The sequence below is a fragment of the Canis aureus genome, chromosome 25 (assembly GCF_053574225.1).
Source record: "Canis aureus isolate CA01 chromosome 25, VMU_Caureus_v.1.0, whole genome shotgun sequence".
Taxonomy (NCBI): domain Eukaryota; kingdom Metazoa; phylum Chordata; class Mammalia; order Carnivora; family Canidae; genus Canis; species Canis aureus.
The window spans coordinates 6,898,756-6,916,567 of NC_135635.1; the positions used below are offsets into that span (position 1 = coordinate 6,898,756).

The window sequence follows — 17,812 nt, forward strand, 5'->3', positions numbered from 1 at the left end:
AATGAATTCAGGAAAATCATAGGATACAAAATCAATGTGTAGAAATCCATTGCATTTATTTTTTTTAAAAAAGATCTTATTTGAGAGAGAGAGAGAGAGAGAACAAGCCAGGTTAAGGGGCAGAAGGACAGGGAGGAGCAGACTCCCCGCTGAGCAGGGAGCCCCATGTGGGACTTGATCTCAGGACCCTCAGATCATGACCTGAGCTGAAGGCAGACACTTACCTGACTGAGCCACACAGGCACCTCCCATTGCATTTCTATACACTAAAAATTAAGAAAACAATCCTATTTACAATTGCACACACACACACACACACACACAAATCTAGCAATAAACTTAACCAAAGAGATGAAAGAGCTATCCTGTGAAAACTCTAAAGCACTGACAAAAGAAACTGAAGATGACACAAAGAGATGGAAAAACATTCCATGCTCATAGATTGGAAGCATATCATTAAAATGTCTGTACTACCCAAAGCAATCTACAGATTTAATGCAACCTCCATTAAAATAACAACAGCATTCTTCACAGAACTAGAACAATCCTAAAATGGATACAGAACCACAAAAGATCCCACATAGCCAAAGCAATTTTGACAAAGAAAAGCAAAGCTAGAGGTATCACAATTTCAGACTTCAACTCATAACATAAAGCTCGTAGTAATGAAACCAGTATGGCATTGGCACAAAAGCAGACACAAAGATCAACAGGACAGAAAACCCAGAAATAAACCCACAATTATGTGGTCAATTAATCTTTGACAAAGGAGGAAGGAATATCCGATGGGAAAAAGACAGTCTCTTCGCAAATGGTGTTGGGAAGACTGGTCAGCTACATGCAAAAGAATTGAAACTGGACCACTTTCTTACACCATACACAGAAATAAACTCAAAATAGATTAAAGACCTAAATGTGAGACCTGAAACCATAATAATCCTGGAAGACAGCATAGGTAGTAATTTCTCTGACATTGGCTGTAGCAACATTTCTCTAGATAGATCTCCAGAGGCAAGGCAAAGAAAGGCAAAAGGAAGCTACTGGGACTGCATCAAAATAAAAAGCTTCTGCATCGCTAAGGAGACATTCAAACAAACCAAAAGGCAGCCTAGGGAATGGGAGAAGATACCTGCAAATGACATATCTGATAAAGGGCAAGTGTCCAAAATACATAAGGAACTAATACAACTCAACATCCAAAGAACAGATAATCCAATTAAAAAATGGGCAGAAGACATGAACATTTTCCCAAAGAAGACATACAGATGGCCAACAGACACATGATAAAAAGCTCAACATCACTCATCATCAGGGAAATGCAAATCAAAGCTACAATGAGGTATCACCTCACACCTGTCAGAATGGCTAAAATAAAAAACACAAGGAACAGGAAGTGTTGGCAAGGACGTGGAGAAAAAAGGAACCCTCTTGCACTATTGGTGGGAATGTAAACTGTTGCAGCCATGGTGTAAGACAGTATAAGGGTTCCTCAAAAATCAGAAATGGGGGCTGCTCGGGTGGCTCAGTGGTTTAGAGCCACCTTCAATCCAGAGTGTGATCCTGGAGTCCTGGGATCGAGTCCCACTTCGGGCTCCCTGCATGGATCCTGCTTCTCCCTCTGCCGATGTCTCTGCCTCTCTCTTTCTCTCTCATGAATAAATAAAATCTTTAAAAAAAATAAAAAATGGAACATATAATCCAATAATCGCATGAATGGGTACTTACCCCCAAAATATGAGAACACTAATTTAAAGGGATACAGGCACCCCCACATTTATTGCAGGGTTATTTACAAAAGCCAAATTATTGAAGCAGCCCAAGTGTACACTGATGGATGGATGGATAAAAAACATGTGGTATATGTACATAGTGGAATATTACTCAGCCATAGAAAAGAATGGAATCTTACCATTTACAATAACACGGATGGAGCTAGAATGACGTTAAGTGAAATAAACCAGAGAGACAAATGCCATATGACTTCATTCATACGTGGAACTGAAGAAATAAAACAAGCAAAGCAAAAGAGAGAAACCAAGAAACAGAGAACTACAGAGACCAAACTGATGCTCGCCAGAGGGGAAGTGGGTGGGGAATGGGGGCAACAGGTGAAGCAGGGGAAGAGCACATAGGATGAGCACTCAGTAACGTACAGAAGTGTTGATTCACTAAAATTATATACTTATAATTAATATAACAGTGTTAACTACATTGAAAACAAAAATCTTACTTATACAGGCAAAGAATAAGTACTGCTTGGCCCAGAGGAAGTACTTGTGGCCCTTCAGATTCATGTAGAGCTTTTTTAAACAGCTTTTATAGTATTTTTTAAAAGATCTTATTTATTTATTCACGAGAGACAGAGAGAGAGAGAGAGAGAGAGAGAGGGAGAGGCAGAGACATAGGCAGAGGGAGAAGCAGGCTCCAAGCAGGGAGCCTGACATGGGACTCAATCCAGGGACTCTGGGATCACGCCCTGGGCTGAAGGCAGACGCTCAACCACTGAGCCACCCAGACGTCCCATACTTATTTATTTTTTAAAAGTAGGCTCTACATCCATCGTGAGGCTTGAACTCACAAACCTGAGTTCAAGAGTCACAGTCTACCAACTGAACCAGCCAGGGCCCCCCCGAATAGGTGGAACCTTTTAAATAGTTTGGTTCACACCTGAGGCCAGAGTCCCTAGAACAGCTGATCCAAAGATCTCGCGGATCCTGCTTTGAGGAAACTGGGGTTGCAGAATAGAGGGGGAGGCAAATTGTGGCCTATATGGAGCCTGGCAAATATCAAAAGCTTGGGACAGATAAACTTCTAGCTCTGATTCTGGACAAAATGCAACCCTTGGCATACAGCAGGTGCTCAGTTAACATTTTTCTGGCACAAGTAAACAAACAAATGGAGATTTCCACCAGGTGACATAGAAGTAACCTGAGAGCAAAAAAGTTGAGAGTACAGGCCAAGCCAGAAACTACAGCGATACCAATAGTGAAGCTTCATCTCGAAGAAACATATTCTCTCCAAACCTCAGCGCACTAGAAAAACAATAGTGACGGCAGTGACGCCCAAGCCAACCACTTGCCCTATTTTCGTGCTGCTGACAGCAACCACGCAGAACAGCCCGAAGGCTAGTTTGGGATGTCAGGATATAAACAGGCCTGGGAAGCCACATAGCATTTTGCAGTCAGACGTGTTTAAAGACTGTGAGGTGCTGTCATCTATCATAGCTGAATTCTATGGTTAATATGTAGTAGAAATGCTGAGGCACACGGCCATAAAACGGGACTCAAAACTGAAGTACCAAGATGAACGACTTTTCCAAAATTACATGAGAAATGTGCTAGAGGCTATTTGCAAAAGGGAAGACTAAAGAGAGAGCGTGTAACTGTGAATGTCTTCCTGTGTTGAGGGCACGTTTTGGTTTGGGACAGTGCCCTGATATGGCGACGTGCCCCCGCACCACTACACCCAACAGGTATCGCCAACACGCACACGAACACCCCCGAAGGATCTGGTGCAGCACTGAAACTCGGCTTCTCACCCTCAGCTTTGGGTTACTCAATCGTAGTCAACATCAGCCAAACAGTTGTGACATTAAACCGTGGCTGGAAGATTTGGGAGTCCAGAAATCATTAAGCGAATACTGAGAGGCACGCTCCGGGGATGGGAAGCAAAACTGAGCTAGGCTCCCTGCCACCATCTGTTGCTCTGTGAGGGAGAACATCTCAGCCGAGTCCTGAAAACTCACCACTCAACTAGATTCGCTGTCGTCACGGGGCTGGAGCCCACTCTCTGGGCGCCAAGAGGGTGGTGGTCACACTTCAAGGAACGGTCGGCCTCGAACCAGGTCCTCTTAAGTCAGCACTACAGCCAATCGATGGGGGAAGGGATTACTCCTTAGGAAAGCAGCTTCTCACTCCTCAGGCATCTGCGCTATCTCTAGCTACCTCCAGGGGTACCGAGTAGAGCTACCTCCAGGGGTACCAGAAGAGCAGGAAGGCAACCTCCCACCACCAGGGCCAGATGGAGAGCAGCAGGGCTGCTGTGGCCGGAGGCTGCTTTTCTATGATGGGAGCTCACGGGGACAGTGCAGTCAGGGCTCCTTTTCCTCCCTCCTAATCCTGTGCTGACCCACTTAGCAGGCAACTATTCTAGAGTCCCCCGGAGGTGGCTCCTAAGACACCCAGACAATCAGAGGAGACGCAGATGAATCAAAAGCAGGATTTATTTTTCTACCAAATCCCCAATCCATGTTCCAGCCAATGGATGAAGGGTAAATCAAGCCTCACATAGACTCTATGTAAAAACAACTGTAATTTTCTACAGGAAAAAGGTTTCTGTTAAGTTCCTAGACATTTGCGAGATGAAAAAATTTCCCGTATTAGACAGTCTGTGCTTTCTTACGTATTCAAACATTCCCACCCGCTGCCTCTTCTGCACAGATGAGGGAGACCCGTTCTGGAGCTGCCCTAACAGTCCAACCTCCATGTCACTCTCCATGGTCTGATAACCTAGAACCGCGGTAGGATTTCAATGTGTAATGCCCAAGAACAGCTGAAAAGATGGGAATTCAATTCTTCAAACTTGCTCTGAGTGCCTACTATTTGCCAGGCACAAGCGAGGCACTGGGCAGTGATTCTGCTGGTTCTGAGAAATACAGATGGTGCTACACAGAGGAGCTCTCCCCACCCCCACCCCTAAATGGCAGGAGGATGTTTGCTGGGGATTAAGAGAACCAATTTCTCCTCTACTTCTACCACCTGGGATAGGTCTGTAACTCAGGCCCTGGGAACAGGTGCTGTGTCTCTTCTGGCAGGTGCTGCCATGGAAGAACCAAGAGCAGTTTCTAAACAGCTGTGGAATTAGCTCCACAGTCCACATAGTGATGGGTTTCCAAGGAGCTCTGGGTCATGTGGCCAATGTATGCAATCTTCACTGAAGTTCTAGGGGGGAAAAAAAACAAAAACAAGAAAAATAAGTTCTGTTTTTGAGATGAAGTAGAAAAAAATGCCTACATAATTTTTTGCAAGCTCAGGCAACAATATCCACGGGTTCCAGCTGCATATCTTCTTGCTTACAGAACCAGGAGGCCAGAGGATCTCTGTACATTCATAGAAATGCTATGCCATGAGACGACCTTCTAAATAAGCGGTTTTCAACCCAGGACAATTTTACCCCACAGGAAACTTCTGGCACTGTCTGCAGACATTCTGGGGTATTACAACTGAGGGTAGGGGGAAGTGGTGACTGTCACTGGCGTTCAGCAGGTAGACGTCAGGGTTGTTGTAAAACATCTTGTGAGGCACAGGACAGCCCCTCACAAAAAGGGTTGTGAATCTTCTGCTGAGGTTGAAAATCCCTGCTTTAGACCCTAAAAGTAGTTCAAATGCCTGCAGCAGGTGCTTTTCATCTGCAGATTTAACAGTCATGGTTCTAGGCCCAGCCCTAAAGATCCGTGGCATAGGGTAATTTGTGTGGACAAAGTAAGCTGGCGAAACGCTCAGTACTTACACCTTGAGAAGCTTTTCTTAACTAGCCTCATTAGGATTCTAATGGGATCACAAAACTAGACCTCACTTCATGGAGAAAATGGTCTAACTGCTTATTGTAAATCTGGTGATTTGTGATTTGGACGCAGCCTCTAGAGGACACCCAAGAGGGTGCCTGTATGGCACTGGTGTCTCCGCTTTGGTTAGGTGCCTCTACTTTGTGGGTCACACAGCACCTCCCGAGCAAAGGTGGTGAGGTCCAGGCACAAACACAAAGGCCATGGGGATAGGGGAAGAGCAACGTACCGCATGAAGATCACTATGTTGTGCACCAGGATATCGGGCAATGTGCAGAAGAAGCTACCAAACGGCAAATATGGAAACAGTCGTGTTTCGTTTTGTTTAAAAGAAGAAGAAGAAGAATCATAAGAATGCTGAGTTACATGGTCAGCCCTGTATGGGGCTCCTCTCCTCCCCAACCCTTCTGACCTAAGCGTCTGCCAAGGTCCACTAGCTCTGAGTTCCCACAGTGTCCATGCATCCTCCCACATTATGATGCTTTTCTGGTTTTTTCAAACCCACCATATACATGCTGAAGCTTGGAGATGTTTCTAGTGCCTTAATGTTCTCTTAGAAATTCCAGCACTTCAGTCTCCTATTCAACAACACATCCTCCAAAGAAACTTCAGGATGGCCAAAGCTTAGGGAACCTACAGGCCGAAGCCTGGGACTTAAGGTAGGGCTGGCCCCAATCAATTGAATACACTCTGAATCCCTTCTATCTGGCAGAGAGCACACATATAGAGAAAACTGTTCTTACTACACATAGGAAAATGGTCCTCCCATCTCAGCCTTCGCAGTAAAATTCACCTGAAAATAAAGACACCAGAGTCAGTTTTTGGCCAGGCAGGCTTGACCCAGAATGGTACTGTTAGGAGCAATTCATAGACCTGGAAGCATTCTTCTATCACATACAAAATACTTCCCCAAGATTGTCCTTGACACAGACTGTGTCCCTTTAACAATGCCTGCAACCTCTTCTCTTCTGAGGCCAATGGACCTCGGACTGTCCGGTGGCCTACCCCCACTTCTTGATTTGTAGAGAACTGCTTGCTCTGACAAATTCTTCTGTTCCCCTAATACTTAAACGCTGATTTCCTCCCTAATTTCTCAGTCACAGGGCATGATGGGTCTTCCCCACCAACCAGTTTCTACCAGTGGAAATGAGGAAACGCAAAGTCACGAAGCTACAGCATCCCATAGCCCCTACTCCTCCTGGAAACCTGTGAAGCAAGGACCCTCAAAGAACAGCATACCAGTTGTTCGCTCCGAGGAGGAATGAGGGAGACGTTAGTGGTCACATATGTGCCCACCACTGTGTTCATGTACTGAACCTGGCTGGACAGGCTGGTCACTGCCACCGAGTAGAAGTTGGAGTTCCTGATTTTCAGGGTAGCCTGCATCCGGACAAGTGAGGAAACAAGTTATGAGTGTTCTGGGTCCCAGACTTGCAGGTGCATGATCTGGGAGGCAAGGCCCTAAGTCTTACCGTGATGGCAAGGATGACAAGGGAGTCCTGCTTATTAAATGTGACTTTCACCACTTTGATCCCGTCATCATCCACAAGGACTGAATGTGGAAACAGGAAGAAAACCACCAAACCAGATGCCAGGAGACAGAGCAGGACAGACAGGAGGACGTACTGCTTACTGCAAATGACACAGCACATGATCAACCGGGCAGTCAGAGATCAAGGTCCAATTAGTCAAGATTAAATGCAAAACTAGATGTGAGGGAAAAGGGAAAGTACAAAGAGCCAGGAACCATGAATCAGGCAAGAGTGAGTGCAGTGGGAGGAGCCTTTAAAACCCATCTGACTGCTGTCTGTCATCTGGGAGAGAAGCTGAAGAGAGCAGCTCCGAGGACAGAAACATTTCCTCACTTCCCATGATACCCCTATTCTCCAAAGTCTTCCAAGTCAGCTCTTTCACTTGGCCCTGAGAACATGTCTAGCAGTTTCCTTCCCCAGACTGTGATGGGGCAGAGATATCTTGCTTCGGCAAACAGTATAAAAGGAAATGGGGAATTTACAAGAACAGATAAAAGTTTTCAAAGAGTTAGCAGGTGCTCATAAATTTATAGGACAGAAGCAGTTATTAACAGGAGAGGGAAATAACTCACGTTCTCTGAGGGCGCAACCTCTGATCACTGTGTGGGATCAAAGCCACCAACTCATTTACTTGTTCTAGGAAAGAACCAAACAATTAACGTTGGTAGAAATTAACCTCATGTGCTGGTGGTAGTTTCCTTTATGTCACACGTCAACCTGCCGTAACACACACTTGTCTGTAATTAGACATTTCTAGGATACGGGTTTCACATTTTGGGTCTAAGGAACAAGAAACAAGTAAAGCTATAGAGTGTGCTACAAATTACAAAACATTAATCAGTCATACCAGGACTGTGACACGGAAGTTGAGAAACTTACGATCTTGTTCTAGTTTTACCGCATGGCGGCCTGGAGCTGCCAAATGGCCTTGGGGAAGTAGTCATTACTGCTCTAGGCCACGGTCACCTCATGTGTCATACGAAGGCTCTGAAGTAGATGCTTTCTAAGGTTCTTACCAGCTGCAAACATCCGTGATGCTCCATCTAAACTGTTAGGACTTTCTGAGGGCCAACTTAGTGACACATGATCCTGCACTTTAATCAAGGCTTCATTCCTGAGCACATGTTTTTCTCTCCCCACTTGAAATATTTTCCAGACCTTAGGCTGTTAATGATTGACTACCTGCTTCCTTGAAAAGAAGCTTCCAAGATGGTTCACCTGTAGAGCTGTGCCAGGCCTCATGAGTGAGAGCGAGCAATAAAAAGATGTGCCTGTCAACAAATCCCACAACGTGGAACAAATGGAGCATTCCAAAGCAGGGAAACAAAGAACAAAAGAGAGGAAGTGAAGAAAGGCTTTCGGATATAAGGAGACCAACAGAAGTTGTGGAACCTACCCAAGCCTATCAGGTCAGCTCAACTGGCTCCTGTTCGGGACACTGCCTAGGACTACGGCACTACTGCTAGAAGAAAAGCTTTGCCTGGGAGACAGGAGAAGCCCTGAGGGTACCTTGGGAACCCCTCCCATGATGACCAGAGTCTCACCTGTTGGAATGTAGCCTGTCCCCTGGCACGTGAGACAGGTGATGCTATCTCGACCGGTGAACTCCACATATGGGAACTGAGCAATGGCTTCTTCTTGCTCCCTTTCTGCCAGCAAATCCTCCCTGTTCTCTTTCTTTCGCTTGCAGTAAGAGGGGCGAGCGGAGGTGGAATGCTGGGACCCCATGGCCGGGATGTGCCACTTGTGTCATGTCCTGGGAGGTAGGTAGAGAGGCAAAGTAAGTGCAGGTTGAGTGGCCGCACTGAGTGAGCCAGGAACAGAAGAAACTGCATCTTTCTAGGAGAAAAGCGAAACCACAAAAATGACCCAACTGCCGTCCCGTGATTCCACACACCTGCACAATTTCATCAAGGGTCATTTTCTAGGTACGTTCCCCACCGCTCCCAGCCCCTCCCAGCCCCTCCCTAGAGCCCAAGGAGCCACAGCCCCCCCCCCCCGCCGGGCTCCCCGCAGCCCGGAGACCCGCCCAGCGCCGCCCCGCCCGGTCCGCTCTGCGCAAACTCTGCGCGCTCCGCCAGACCTCCCCGGACCGACGACGGGGCTCCGGGCTCCCCATCCCCCTCCAGGCCCAGCCCGGGGGGCGCGCTCAGGTCACGCCCCCTGGCAGAGCGGCGCTCCGAGCCCACCACGGGCGCCCACGTGGACGCCGACGCCCCCGGACCTGCAGGGCGCCGACTCCCGGCAGCTCCGGTTCCGGCCGCACCCGCCGCCACCTGCCCGCTCCGCAGGTTGACCTGCCTCTCCGCTCCTCGCAGCTGCCGGCGCTCACTGCGCACGCGCCGAAGGGCCAGCGGCGTGGGGGCGGGGCCTGGGAAGGGGCGGGGCCTGGGAAGGGGGCGGGGCGCGGGAGACGCCGGCGGGAGCTCGCGCGTGCGCTCTTCGCAGCCCGGCTGGGGCGTCGGCAGGGGGCGGTGGAGGCAGGTGGAGGCAGGTGGAGGCAGGTGGCGGCGGGCGGCTCCTCGGAAAGGCGGGTCCGGGCCGCGTGTCTCCGCCGGGGGGGCGGGCGGCGGGACGAGGAAGGAGCCGGCGGTGGCGGAGCCGTTCTCAACTACGTGGACGCGGGCGGGACGGAGATGCAGAGGACGCGCGCGCTGCCCCCTGCTGCCCCCATCCTGCCTTTAGTCCTAGTCCGCACGCACAGAAGGCGTGTATAGGACGGGGTAGAGGACACTTTTTATTTTATTTTTTTAAAAGATTTTATTTATCCGTTCATGAGAGGCACAGAGAGAGAGAGGCAGAGACACAGGCAGAGGGAGAAGCAGGCTCCACGCGGGGAGCCCGATGCGGGACCCGATCCCGGGTCTCCAGGGTCACGCCCTGGGCTGAAGGCGGCGCTAAACCGCTGCGCCATCGGGGCTGCCCTAGAGAACACTTTGAAGGGTGGATTTCGGGGCACCTGGGTGGCTCTGGTTGAGCGGCTGCCTTTGGCTCAGGCCGTGCGTGATCCCGGGGTCGGGGATGGGGTCCTGCAGCGGGCTGAGCTGGCTTCTCCCTCTGCCTGTGTCTCTGCCTCTCTCTGTGTGTCTCTCATGAACAAATAAATAAAACAGTAAAAAATAAATAGAAATAAAGGGTGGGGGCGGTCCCGGTGGCTCAGCGGTTCAGCGCTTGCCTTTGGCTCAGGGCGTGATCCTGGAGACCGGGGATCCAGTCCCGCGGTGGGCTCCCTGCATGGAGCCTGCTTCTCCCTCTGCCTGTGTCGCTGCATCTCTCTCTCTCTCTCTGTATCTCATGAATAAATAAACAAAATATTAAAAGAAAAGGTGGATTTCTTTGCACGTACTGCCCCGTGGAGCTTAGCCTACAGCAGCGGCGGACCTTAAGCAGGTGACATTGCTTAAGATGATGCTGGGGAGGGGAGAGAGTCTGGCCTGGGAGGATGAGGGGCCTGCTTGGCAAGGGGGAGTGAGGCTGGCCACCTCTGCCGAGGCCCCTGCCCCTCTGAATCTCTCTCCTCATTCCGTGGGTAAGGCTGGCGCCTCCCCTTCCGCTGTCTAGCCGCCTGCCCAACCGCTGGTCACAGTCGGTCCACTGAGCCCTTAGAGTAAGAAGTGCTAAAAAAAAAAAAAAGAGAGAGAATGACACTTGTTAAAGACAGTAAGGCAGACTTGACTGAAGGGGGCCATGGCCACAGGGGTAGGGACGGCTGCACCAGGGACTTGGTGTGAGGGAGAAGGGTTGCGCAAAGCTCTGAATACAACATGGGCAAGGAGGAGTTTAGAGCCAAGGAGCAGGGTAGGGGTCAGTGGATGGAAAATTACTAAGAGGAAACCTCAGGCGTAAGGAAGATTCTGGCTAAACCGACCTAACAGGATTCCTGCTGAAGACAGGCCAGGGTGATCAGACATTTCCTGAGGGATGGTGGAGAATGATCAAGTATCCAGGGTCAGGAGTTCTTGCTCAGACTGGCTTGTACAGTACACACACAGATGGGCCTATGAGAAGTCTCAGGAGCCTGACTAGAGTTTGGTCGAGCAAAGAATCTTTATCAGAAGCGACAAGGAGCCATTGTTCTTCTTTTTCTGTGTCCAGCCTGTACCTTCTCCCTCCTGAAATCTGATCTTCACCTCTCTTTGCAAGCTCTATATCAATTTGTATTCTTTATACAAATCTGATTTTGTCTTGAGACAACGATATTCTTAATTAAAAATATATTTCCTTAAAAGGGACAGACACGGGCAGCCCAGGTGGCTCAAAAGTTTAGCGCCGCCTTCGGCCCAGGGCCTGGTACAGGATCGGGTCCCACGTCGGGCTCCCTGCATGGAGCCTGCTTCTCCCTCTGCCTGTATCTCTGCCTCTCTCTCTCTCTCTCTCTCTGTGTCATGAATAAATAAATAAAATCTTAAAAACAAACAAAAAAAAGGGATGGACACTCAACTGGCCCCTTGACCTTCCTCTTCCTGTTTGTAGTTTGAACTTGATGTTGAAGATAGGGCAGCCTTCTTGTGGCCGTGAGGCAAGAATTGCATGCTATGGGGAGGCTGGGTAGAAGCATACAGGGAGCCTCGGTCCCTGTGGCACTTGGAGCCACATTCAGGCCCCCAGACTGCCTATCTTTTGACTTCTCAATACGTGAGAAAAATAACCACTCCCCACCAAAAGTGAGTTTTTTGGCGTGTCTCTCACCATGAGATGTGATCCTAAAAGATACAGACACAGACCTAGTTAGGGGTGAAGCCTGGGCTTTAAGACAAGCAGTCTCACTGCTTTAATCACACACTGTGTAGGCCACACTTAGGTTTCTATCTTCTGCTAACGTCTGCTCTTAGTAGGAGGGGGGCCTTTTTCCTGTGTGAAGCCATTCTTCCAAGTTCAGCTTTCTTGTCTGAGGACCCTCTTCTGACAGAGAATTCATCTGGGGAATCTGGGGAATGAGCCCATCCTTTCATCACGTGGGTGTTGCCTCACCTTATGGCCTCTGTTGGAACCCTGCCAAGGACTGATGTCCACACTACACATGGGCGTTCCAGAGCGTCCTGGCTGTCCCAGGAGCGGGGAGGGTGAAGATGCAGCTGCCTGATTTATAGGAGGTGGAGACCAGAGGAAGATGGCAGGCTGTGGATGCTTTGAAAAGAGAAGGGAACAGGCTAGGGAAGCACTTGGGCTTGTGGTGAAGACAAAAAAGGGCTTCGGGTTGGTAGAGGCTGTGAAGGGGGCCTTAACCAGCAGAAGAACCTCGGAGGCTCTCTGGTCATCTGCTTCTGAAAGTGAGTGTGGGACAGATAGACTACACTCTCCAGTGTGGCTCCAATATCTCCTTGTGTCCCCGGCACCCAGCCCGACGCCTGCATAGTAGGCTCTCAGTAAATGCTTGCGGGATGGCTCAGCCCGAAGGCTGGCCAGCACTGCCTGGGGGAGCAGTCCCGGCATCTGCCTGTGCCATCCGGGAGGCAGTTTTAATTGGGCGGCGCATTCCTGAGGAGGCACCCATCACTTCGCACCTTTGCCTGGCTTCCAGGTTTGTCTCACCATCCTGGTTATGAGCAGTGAGGTTACTGCAGACATGAGCTCACTGGGGCTTTCCAGGTGGGCCAGGGCAGAGTGGGGCCACCTGGGGATCCCTGCACTCCCAGCCTCTTCAGTTGCTCCCTGTGCACTAGGTAGCCGGGCCTCACAGGCGGGGAGCAGTAGGGGCCCCAGGGCTGCCATCCTGAGAGGCACCGAGGGATGGGGGAGACGGAGACCAGCTCTGCTCAGCTCCATACCCTCCCCCCTCGCACATAGGGACGGGTGTGCAAAGGAGAGTTTAGGACTATGCTAACCTCCCTCTGCTCTGACGTGGAGGCTGAGGGTTCTGCTCCCTTTATCTATTCCACACGTGGGAGAACTTGCTTGAAGTTAAGGGACACCCTGTACGTGAAACAGTCAGCATTTGCTTCTAAGCCCGGGAAGCTGCTCTCTCCTCCTTGGACAGTGTGCCACGGGCCTCTGCTTTGAGTGATGTGACTGCTTTGCCTGGGCTGGGACCCGCACGCTGTTCGCCACGACGGTGCCAGGGCAAAGGTCTCAAATCCTTGTGAACCCTCCAGCGGGCTCACCTGCCCCAGGTCCCTTCCCCACCTAGCACAGGCCGCGTCTCTCCCTGCTCTCCCCATGTTTTCCCCTTTCTCCTCAATGGCACTTCAGGGATACCTGGTGTCATCTCCCCAGTGAGCTGGACTTCATTCAGTGGAATGAAGATGGTTGAGGGATTTTCCAGAAGCCATCTTTTAAGAAAGATTTCTGCCCCACAGAAATCAAAGAAACTGAAAGGACTGTTATCTCTTTGGAACAAGGGACAGAAATACAAGGAAAACACAAACACAAACCAACATCTTAAAATAAACACTGGAACCAGGCTCTCTTGTCAGGGGACTCCCAGATTGAGGAGACCACTATCTGGCCCTCGGATACTGTTAACAACTGTCCCCAGTGTCCACCTGATGGCCCCGGGGGCCTTGGTCCTTAGTAAATGCCAGAAGCCCCCCCCCCCAGCCCCGCTGGCAACCTCAGAGGAACACGCACGCCGAGTCACATCAGTGTGCGTGCTACACACATGTGCACTGCATGGCCTCCCCCCTCCAGGAGTTGCCACCCCTAGGTGCCCCTGCCTGGAAGTTCTGGACCTCCTGAGTGGGAACTGTGTCGGGAGTCAGCACCCTCAGGCCAGGTGTGGGAGGAAGGTGTCTAGGCCGGCGAAGCAGGGAAGCCTGCCTGGCGGAGGTGGGGAGGCCAACGTGGGCTTGCTGGATTTTAACTCCTCAGTGAGTGTTTGCTGGAACCCGAGCAGGAGTCAGCCAGTCTCCTGGTCAACCTCCCCCAGCACTGCCTTTCTTACCCCCTGTGTCAGCCTCAGGGACAAGTCTGGTGGCCAAACACATCTACACCTGACTGTTGTCACAAACTGCCATTAAACTCCTGTCTGTGTGTGCCGCTGCGTTGGGCAGGGTGCCTGGGGCCTCAGCCAGCAGAGCCTCGGCCCCCTGTGGTCTCTGAGACTCCACCAGACGAACGGAAGAGGGACAAGCAGTGAATGGGTGGACACCCTGTGCAAAGGGGGCAGCGAAAACCGTGGGCGAGGAACGAGGGATCCGCAGGGCAGAGCCTGAGGACAGACGGCAGAGGTGATCTAGAGGATTTGAGAAAAACAAAATCCATCCTCAGCCCCATCCCCTAAGTTAACTGTCTGAATTAGCTCTTGGCGGCTTCTCTTCTCTGTCTATGGTCAGGCCATGGACATCCTTGGCCGGGGCAATGCAATGGCCTTCTTAGTAAGCTTCCTGGCTTAAGAAAGGTAGCAGTTTCTTCAGTAGATACTACGCGTCCGGCACTGTAGCAGGCACTGGTTACGTGTTTAGTTCTCGCAACAACTCTGCAGGCTGGCTAGCGACGCCCCCCTTGGATGGATAGGACGCCTGCGGCTCAGGGAAGTGGGGTGACTTGCCCAACATCACACGGCGCCGTAGGAGCAGCACACCCCGCTGGCCACGTGCCCTTCCCGCTCTTCCTCCGCAGGAAGAGGTCCTTTAATAAGACGCAAACGGAGTCATATCATTCTGTTTCTTAAGACCTTCAGAGGCTCCTCACAGGCTTCAGGAAAAGACCCAAACCCCTTCCAAAGCTGACAAGGCCCTTTGTACTCTCCTGCTGCTCTCTTCCCACTAACCACACGCTCCGACCACAGAAGACTATTTGCAGCTCCCTGAACACGCCGGCACTGTGTGCGCTTGCTCCTTCTGACCTCTCTGTGTAGGACATTCTTTTCTCCCCGCCTCGCCCCACTCCACACCCCATTTCCTGCACCCGGAGAGCTCCTACGCGGCCATCCAAGCCTAGCCCAGATGCCACTCTGCACCCTTCCCTGCACACCTACCTCCCGCTGTCCCGGAACACACACGGCTCAGCGTCAGCACAGCTGTCGTCACATCTTCTCCAGCACCTGTGCTCTCCCTACTGTGCTTTAAAGTGCCTGTGAACCAGGCACTTAAATGTCCCTGCTAGACTGTAGACTCCCTGAGGGCAGGGATGGAGTCCCTGGGGCCTAGAAGAAAGCCTGGCGGAGAGTAGGTGCTCCATCAACATTTTGTTGAGTGAGTTGAGTGAATGAATGGGGAGGGCAGGGACAGTGTCATAGTCACAGGACTCTTTCTGTGTCCCCATCTCATGGCACGTGCTTGGTACCCAATGGACGTGCAGTCATGGTGAATGACCAGAGGCAGGAGGAGAGAGGACAGAGTGGGGGGAGAGGGGAAAGAAAGCAGAGCTTAGGTGGCCCTACAGGCCTGGCGCCGCTCTGTTCCTTCCACCAGGGGGCGCGGGAGGCCCAGCATCGGAGGCCTCCACCTTGGAAGTTCTCTTCCCCCTGAGGCTCAGCCTTAAAACCTGCAGAAGTTTGGGGTTGTTCCCCTCCACAGCAGGGCCAAGGAGACGGCCAGCTTCTAAGGGAAGGAGCCCACCCAAAGCTGGGTTACTGCAGCAGCAGGCCTGGGCCTGGCTGGCTGGCCCTTGCCTGGTGGGACAGGAAGCAGCCAGCTGCTGGCATCTAGATGCGCCCGGGCAAGGCCCACCTTGGGACAGATAGAAGCTTGCAGCTGGTGGCTCTGGCTGGAGCTGAACTGGGAATGGGTGCAGAGCCTTCCACATCGTGGGCGTGCACAAATTCCTGGACACTAGCAACTCGTTAGAACTCACAGCTTTGTCTCTCTGCTCTACCCCATGTCAGTCAAGGCCAACCCAATCTTTTAGGGAGTCAGGGCCCTGGGCGGCAGTGACAAACAGGACGTAGTCCCTGCCCTCCGGGTGCTCCCCCTCTCCTCTGTGGACGCCCTACACCTGCCTCCTCCTTCCAGTGGCTTCTGGGGCCAGACTGAGGCAGGGGATGCCTCTCACTAGCTGTGTGACCTCGGGCACTGACCTTAACCCCTCTGTACCTCAGTTTCCTCATGTGTAACATTGTTAAAATGATGGAGTGAGGTATCCCATGACAGCCCCTTAGAGGAGTTCCTGTCAGGTAGTAAGCATTCAAGAAATCACAGCCATCATCATGGTGACGATTCTCTATGAACCGGCCCTCAGAAGCTTGCAGTTGAAGGTATATAGGAGAAGAGCTAGACTTGTGTCCTGGCAGCATTGTCACCATCTTTGGATTACTTTTGAGCATCCCCCCCAGCCGGTCCTTCCAAGTCCTTAGATGTGGAAAAGAAGATCCTGTAGGACTCAGGGGACTCTGAGTTCATGGGGCTTTTGGATCTGAAAGGGAGCACACCAGACAGGTCCAGACAGAGAACTGAGGCCCAGAGATGCCAAGTGACCTGATAAAGGTCACAGAGACAAGTAGAGGCAGGGCAGGGAGAAGGTTCCAGTCCCCTGACCCACCACCCTATCTCTTGGGGGTCTTTGGGCCACATGGCTGTGTGGCCACTCTGGTGGGCCATCCATCCCAACTGAGACAGCTTGGTGATTTTTGTCTAAATTAAATGGCACCAAACATTTGTATTATAAAGACTTTCTGAGTGTTCTTGTTTTGTCTTTCACCCCTCCTTACGGACAAGTTTGCAGGGGACAGCACAAACAGTAAGAGTGAGAGAACTGGGCAGGTGAGAGAGGGGTCGGAGGTGAGAAGCAGCTGAGGGTGTAGAGAGATGGAGCAGGAATCTGTCCACGGTGACAGATGGGGTGTGGAGTGGGGCGAGGCAGGGAGAAAAGAATGTCCTACACAGAGAGGTCGGAACGAGCAAGCACTCACTGTCCACGGTGGCGGCCTGGGCGCCTGTACATCCTTCTCCGAGCTCTGGGCTGCTGTGAGGACAGCCTCTTGAGCGATGGGCGCCATACGTTGGGAGCTGGGCCTCTTGGGTCCTGCATCTGCCTCTGCTCATGCCTCATCTCTCTCTGCTCGTATGGTCGTCTCCCTGCCACTGCGCATGGGCCCTCAATCCCTGCTCTCCTTCCAGAAGCAGCGCGTATGTCACTTCCTTCGTGAAGCACTTCTGTCCTAATCCTCTGCCAGGGACCCTCTCTCCCTTCTGCAGATTCTCACATTAATTTCTCTAGACTTCTCTCTGGGGCGGGGGGTAGGGGGGTCGGTGTTGCTTCACCCTTTGCATGGTCCTCCAGAGGCGGCATAGCACGGTGGCCAAGAGCCCCTAGATTCTGGGCCCGCTGAGCACAGAGCCCCACTGTTACACCAGCTGTGTGCTGGTGTGTGAGTTTCTTAACTCCCGCGTGCCTCAGTTTCCTCCTCCACAAGACCGGGATAATGATAGTACCTTCCTTACAGGGTTGTTAGGGCTTTGAGGGAGTCGATGCATGTAAAGCACTTAGACCAGGACCTGGTGCATGGAGGTACTCTCTCAGTGGAGGCTGTTGTTGTCATTGGTGTGTTTGTGTCTGTGCCCTGTCTCCTCATTAAGCCCACAGCTCCTTGAGGGGAGGGTCCCCCTCTTTTACTTAAGCCAACCTGTGTCCCCGCCCCCACCGCGGATCCTCGCAGACTGTGGAGTGATGATGGGGTGCAAGGGCCCTCTCCCCTGGGCCGCAGCCCTACCACCGGGGCCCCTGCCGAGAGCGGGGCTGTCTCCGTGGCTGGGGCCCTTCCTCTCACGGCCCCGCCCGAACTCCGGCAATTTTCCCTGGCAGCTCCCACGTTCTCCACTAACTTTAGGGTTGGTTTCCA

The 17,812-nt window shown here is 51.5% G+C and overlaps 1 protein-coding gene across 2 annotated transcripts; it reads right to left on the reverse strand.

The window, feature by feature from the left end:
• Nucleotides 1-4,321: 4,321 nt before the first annotated feature.
• On the reverse strand, nt 4,322-9,456 carry TMEM106C (transmembrane protein 106C). Of its 2 annotated transcripts, none has more exons than XM_077870309.1 (8): nt 9,320-9,456; nt 8,640-8,851; nt 7,668-7,731; nt 7,036-7,195; nt 6,803-6,943; nt 6,307-6,356; nt 5,793-5,846; nt 4,322-4,940 (listed from the first exon to the last, which is right to left on the reverse strand). In XM_077870309.1, the coding sequence occupies exons 2-8, from the start codon at nt 8,821-8,823 to the stop codon at nt 4,844-4,846; spliced, it is 750 nt and encodes a 249-aa protein (XP_077726435.1). In that variant the 5' UTR covers nt 8,824-8,851; nt 9,320-9,456; the 3' UTR covers nt 4,322-4,843. The 2 variants fall into 2 exon arrangements, with proteins under 2 accessions (XP_077726435.1, XP_077726436.1); XM_077870310.1 differs by lacking the exon at nt 9,320-9,456 and adding an exon at nt 8,993-9,106.
• Between the last annotated feature and the right edge of the window lie 8,356 nt (nt 9,457-17,812).

Excerpts from the sequence above, each read along its gene's own strand:
- TMEM106C (XM_077870309.1), bottom strand. The coding sequence starts at position 8,823 with ATGGGGTCCCAGCATTCCACCTCCGCTCGCCCCTCTTACTGCAAGCGA. Across the intron at positions 7,196-7,667 it reads AGGTTGCGCCCTCAGAGAAC|TAAGCAGTACGTCCTCCTGT; the intron begins GTGAGTTATTTC and ends TGTCATTTGCAG. Across the intron at positions 6,944-7,035 it reads TTGTCATCCTTGCCATCACG|GCTACCCTGAAAATCAGGAA; the intron begins GTAAGACTTAGG and ends GTCCGGATGCAG.